Here is a 6,577-nt window from a genome sequence, read left to right as displayed (position 1 = left end):
GAGCACTGCAAACAAGGCCGTGTTTAAGTTATAGTAAAGTTCAACTTGTTCAAGATGATGTTTAAGTTTAGGATGTGAGCATTAGATGTGTAAGAGTCGGTTCATTTGGCTGAAGTATGGGTAAATCAATATTCAATTGAATTTGGTTTGATGTGATCCTCATTTGTGCGGATGGCATGTCTGAAGGACATGCTGCTATGTGCATCGAAGATGACAAGGAGTTGCATCACTCATTCTTCTGTCCATAACAGCTAGTTCTCTCTCTCTCAGCTAGTTCATCTTCGATCAATATTTATCTTCACTGGGAGACCAGCGCTCTGTTTATTTTTTAAGCAGATTCTTATTATCAGGGAAAGTTAGCTCTGTTTTTAAAAAACAGAGGATGGCAATGCGTGAAATTTGCTCTGTTTTTTTAAAAACAGAGGATGGCAATTTGTGAAAGTTGCTCTGTTTTTAATAAACGGAGCGTGGCAATGTGTAAGCTCTTGACAACATTCATCTTGACCATGGTCCTAATGAACATAAGTTTTCCAAATCTAAAATTATACATACGATAAGTCTATTAAATAAATAATAAGATCATATGGCACTGGGTATGAACCTATCACATGTTCCAAATTATCCAAGTAACAAAAAGAAAGAAATAATATAAAGAAACACAATCAATTTAAGTAACAATAATATCTTAATTTCAACAACCCCTTTGGCTCCTTCATGTTTTCTTCACAATTCTAGTACAATAATATCAATTTTTAGAAATTTCTTTTTACTAAAAAAGCACATTGAAAATGTAACCAACATTGAGGTTTCTGTGACGATGGCCATGAATGGAATATTAAAAATACTTTGTGCTTGTCAAGGGAAGAGTATTGCCTTTATACCTTGCTTAAAAGCACACATCATAAAGACAAGAAAAGCATATGTAAACTGGTTTTCAAAATCATTGTGAAATAACGGGTAAATAATTTTCCAAATGCTGGTGAACTAAATTGGATGAGAACGGAGAAAGTGGACAAGAAAAAGGCCAGTAAATCATAGACCATGAAAATTGTGAATTGCGTTCTCCCTTTAAAACCGCAATTTCCCTTAACTTCAAGCAATTTCTAGACTATCCCAAGTAGTATTATAGGTACTAAAATATTTATAAAACTTATTTATTAAATAACACTTTCAAATGATATTAATGGGTATATTTATATAATCCATATATATAAAAATAAAATTTTAAATAAATAAATGAATTAAAAAATTAAATTAATAAAATATTATCACATCATCTGTTATGTCGTTACATAAATATATATAATAAATATTTTGATATCTCCCTAAATATTATTGTGTATATATATATATATATATAAGGTATTGGCACGGTTGCATTTTCCATATTGCATCATCAATAATTTTTGTTTTAACATTTTACATCCTAAATTCTTGCACCATTGACGGTTTTATCAAAATCCTAAACGGAACCTATCATATGCCTCTCACGTGAGACTAGAACTGGGGTAATTAATGTTATCTTATATATATATATATATATATTTTTTTTATCCTTTCTCTCTCTGAAATTTTCATCAAACCGTAAAACTATAGATTTGGCATTACAAAGATTAGAGATCCGGGAAATTTGTAGGAAGAGATTTGGTGTTTATCAAGATTTCATTATGATGAGCTTGTGGTACTGGGTCTTGATCTAGGTTTGTGTCTGGTATTGGTTTGGGTTGAAGCTTAACGAGAAGAAGAAGGGGGAATGATTCTCTATGAAATGCAGTGAACGTACTGGGTTTGAACCTATTGAAGGGTTGCTGCAGCAAAAGAAAGGGGCCATTCTTGGAATTTGACTCTGGTAGCTCCAATTTTTAGGAGATTGAAGATTGAGAAGATGAAATCCGCTAATTAAGCAAAGCATCCCTTTAATTTTAATTCTTAAATCCCAAATCCCTTATTTCTATAATTCATAATCTGTCATGATTTTTTTAATAGCATTTTGACTCTCGTTCTCACGATTAATTTATGGTAAAACAACACGCATGATTTATCAGTGCCTCCTTAAATGTCCACTACCGTTGCCGGCACCCCACGACTCTCTGCCTATTGTTTTATTTTTTTTTATTTCTTATATATTTTTTTTGGTCGTTGTTGGTAATTGGGAAACGGGTTTTTAGTTTTAGTAAATGTAATGGTAAGTTAATATATAAATAAAAACAAAAAACTAAAAAAAGAGAAGGGTGGGGCCAAATGCACTGACCTTGGCATCCATGCCCTTCCCTTTTGGTCATGGTCATGTTTTATCTGCAATACTCTCCAAGATTAAAGAATAACCCTACTTTGATCCTAAAGCTTTAAATTGCTTAGATTCTCTTTGCTTTCCGTTAAGTGAAAATGAATGAAACTCTTATTATTTTTTTTTCCTATTTAGATATGTTTGGATAACAGAAAAGTTAGTGAGAATTTAATTTTTTTGAAAAAGTAATGATTTTTTTTATTTGGATATTTATTGTGAAATGGAAAAGTATGACCTAAAAAATTAAATTCCTAACAACATAGGAAAGTATGTAGGAAAGTTATTTTCACCTATAAATGTGTCATTTTAAGAATTCCAGAGAAAATAGTTTTAAAATACATATTTATCCTTAATTTATTATACAAAATTAAATTTAATTACTTATAATTTTTAACTTTCGTATAACTCACCAAACATATCAAGAGAAAAATTAATCCTTAGAAAACTAAATTTTGAAAATTAATTTCTTTCAACTTTGACACTTCCCAAACGGGATCTTATTAAAAAGGTAAATGGCAAGCAAAGGGAGAATAAGTTCGTACAAAGAGAAAATAAAAGTAAAGGAGTGGTTTGGTTTCAGGGAATGAAGTGTAACTTCGAAGAACGATCTGCAACAATAACATTAGTGAGAACGTGAGAGAGAAAAAAGAAAAATGGTTAATTACTATTAGTATCTAAAGTTTGAGGGTTATGTGAATTCAATCTTAAAATTTAAAACTGCTTAAATTGAATTTTAAAATTTTAAATTTAATGCAAATTAGTCCAATCAACTAATAGTATTAATTTTACTATTGGATGAAATCAATATACTAGTATTATAGTTTATTTTCCATAAAAAAGTTTAAAAAATTGAAAAAAATGATTTTTTTATTTTTCATTTTATATTTGTGGTTATTATTTAAAAAATTCTATCCATTCTTACTTTATTTAAATTAAAATTTGTAAAAAATTAAATATTTTTGGACCTCAAATTAAGATCAAAAAAGAAAAATAAAAATTAAAATTAAAATTTTAATAGAATAAAAAAAAATTACTAGACCAAAGCTTAAAGAAAATAATTTAATTAGACCAAAAATTAATAGTATATATTTTTTACACCCAAACCATAAAAAGATTAGACCAAAATTACAAAAATAAAAATAAAACTGCAATTGGAATTTTGCTCTAGTAAAAATATTTTTAGTAGGCCAAAAATTAAATAAAACAATTTTAGAACAAAATTTATAATATTTTTTTAAGATCAAACCGTAAAAAAATAAAAATCAGACAAAAAATAAAAATAAAAATAAATTTTAATTTTTATGCTTTGTTTATTTTGGTGTAATATAAAAAATAAAAATAAATTTATTATTATTGATTTGATTTATTTTTATTTTTATTTTTATTTTTATTTGGCCTAATAATTCATTTTTATTATTTTTGGATCCTTATCGTTTTAAGTAAAGGTGGTTCATTCTATTTCTAATTTTTCTATACTTATTCATTCTTTATATAATCTAGTGATTTGCAAGTGAATAGAGATAGATCTACCGTCTTTTTTTTCTAAGATCAAAATAAAAAAACATAAAAATTAAATTTCATTTTATTTTTTGTCTAATTTTTATTTTTTATTTTGGATTAATTTTTTTGGTTTGGGCATAAAAAATTGTTATTAATTTTTGGTCTATAAAAATTATTTTTGGTCTAATAAAAATATTTTGAATAAATTGAAGTTCCAATTTTATTTTAAATTTTCTATTTTTGTTTCAACGATGCAAACCATTAAAACTATTCATTTTTTAATTTATTTTGTTTATATTTTTATAAATATGTTTTAAATATAGAGATTTTGAATATAAAAAAGAAATAGTGAAAAATATTGAATAGAGATAAGAGAAAGTAAGCTCTAATTTTAGGTCCAAAAATATTTTATTTCTTTGGAGTTTGTCAGTTTTTTTAATTATGCTTCCAAATCTCCTCATGAATACTATCAACTTTGGAGTGAAAAACTAGTGTATGTTGTAAAATGTATTTGTTTTGGCATGTATCAATTTTAGTATTGTATGCTATGAATTTTTTTTCATTGTGTCACACCCACCTATTAAGAATAGGCTGTGAATTCCTTTCTTAAAAAAAAAGACAAGCGTGGGGCCAAATGCATTCACCTGGGCAACCATGCACTTCCCTTTTTGCCATGTTTTATCTGCAATACTCCCAAAGATTAGATAACAACCTTACTTTTATCTTAAAGTTTCAAATTGTTTGGAAATTTGAATTCATTCTCTCTACTTTCAGTTCAGTGAAAATGAATGAAACCATTATTATTTTCCTTTGATTCTTTCTATTTTATTGAAAAAGTAAAAGGCAAGTGGATGGAGAATAAGTTCCTACAAAGAGAAAATGAAAAGGAAAGGAGTGCTTTGGTTTAGGGAATGGAGTGTAAGTTTGGAGAAAGATCTGCAACAATAACGCTAGTGAGAATGTGAGAAAGAAAAAAGAAAAATTGTTAATTGTTGATTAGGACTTGAAGTTTCAGAATTATACTAATTAAATTTTAAAATTTGATATTACCTAAATTGAACATTACAGTTTCAAATTTGTTGCAAATCAATCTAAATAACTAACATTGTTCATTTTGCCATTGGATGATGTTAGCATGCTAACGTCATAATTAATTTTTTAGCCAAAAAATTTTTTAAAAAAATTGACAAAGTTAATTACTTATTTTTGATTTTCTATTTGTGTTTATTTATTTAAAAAATTCTATCCATTTCTATTTTATTTAAATTAAAATTCCAAAGAAATTAGATCTTTTTGATCTCAAAAATTGGAAAAAAAATAAAAACAAAATTGAATTTTTTGATCTAATAAAATTTTTTTATTAGAACAAAAGTAAGTGAAAATAATTTTATTAGACCAAAAATTAATAATATCTTTTTAAACTTAAACCAGAAAAAAATTAGGCCAAAATTATGAAAATAGAAATTAGATAAAGATACAAATAAAAATAAAATTGGAATTTTAATTCCTCTAGTAAAAATATTTTTAGTTGACTAAAAATTAAATAAAATAATTTTAGACCAACAAGTTATGATAATTTTTGACGACCAAACGATATAAAACAATACAAGGCAGACAAAAAATTTTAAATTTTTTTTTTTTTTTGTATTTTGGTTTAATATAAAAAAATAAATTTATTACTATTCATTTTATTTATATTTATATTTACTTGGTCTAATAGTTTACTTTTATTATTGTTAGATTCTTATATTTTTAGATAAAAGTGGTTCATTATATTTTTTATTTTTTTATGGTTATTCAATCCTTGAAAAATTCAGTGATGCAAAGTGAGTGTAAGTAGATCAAACATTTTTTTCTTCTTAAACCAAAATAAAAAACCATAAAAATTAAAATTAATTTTTATTCCTTGTCTAATTTTTATTTTTTTATTTTGGAATAAATTTTTTTATGGTTTGAACATAAAAAATTATTATTAATTTTTGTTCTATTAAAATTATTTTATTTAATTTTTGGTCTAATAAAATTTTTAATCAGATCAAAATTTTAATTTTATTTAAAATTTTTCTTTCTGGTCTAATTTTCGGTCCAAAAACATTTAATTTATTTGGAGTTTTAGTTTAAATAAAATAGAATGAGATACAATTATTTAAGTAAAAACCATAAACATAAAATGAAAAAATAAGAATTTTTTTAATTTTTTTTTTATTCTTTTGTAAAAAAATAATTCTTAAAATTTGAGAGTATTAATCAATAATTAATAAAAAATAAAAGGGCAAACGTACATTCACCACTCAACACTCAAAGTTCCTATTCTCCTTTATATATACACAATAAGATGCAAGATAAGATTAAGATAAGATACAGAGAGAGTGAGAGTTGAGATTGGATTGAAAGTATCTAGCAATGTGGCTTACGATGGATAGTGAATTGTATAATGCTGCAATTGATGAACTAAGCGACCACAATCTGTTTGGTAATATGGACAACATCAGATCTCGGGGCCAAAAAAACACTGTTCTTCATATAGCAGCTAAATCTGGGAAGTTGCGGCAACTTAATATAAAAAAAGATCATCTGCTGCGTTTTCTTTACGAGCAAAACAATGAAGGAAACACTCCACTCCACATTGCAGCAAAGTTAGGGCATCTGGAAATTGTAAGAATTCTAGTAGAAATGGCAAAAAAGACAGATGTTGAGCAAAACAAGAGGCTATTGACCATGGAGAATAATGAGAAAGATATAGCGCTCCATGAAGCTGTTCGCTATAATCACTTGGAGGTTGTCAAGTTA

At 26.1% G+C, this 6,577-nt stretch overlaps 1 protein-coding gene across 1 annotated transcript in view; it reads left to right on the top strand.

Annotated features, from left to right (window-relative positions):
- Window positions 1–6,162: 6,162 nt before the first annotated feature.
- LOC107412814 (ankyrin repeat-containing protein ITN1-like) overlaps window positions 6,163–6,577 on the top strand; it is a 7,377-nt gene continuing 6,962 nt past the window's right edge. Inside the window, exon 1 of the mRNA XM_048470465.2 lies at window positions 6,163–6,577. This exon is cut by the window's right edge and continues 187 nt beyond it. Coding sequence (XP_048326422.2) covers window positions 6,191–6,577 — 387 coding nt within the window. The 5' untranslated portion in view covers window positions 6,163–6,190.

The sequence above is a fragment of the Ziziphus jujuba genome, chromosome 8, assembly GCF_031755915.1.
Source record: "Ziziphus jujuba cultivar Dongzao chromosome 8, ASM3175591v1".
NCBI classification, from domain to species: domain Eukaryota; kingdom Viridiplantae; phylum Streptophyta; class Magnoliopsida; order Rosales; family Rhamnaceae; genus Ziziphus; species Ziziphus jujuba.
This window is presented reverse-complemented; position numbering and strand designations above follow the sequence as displayed.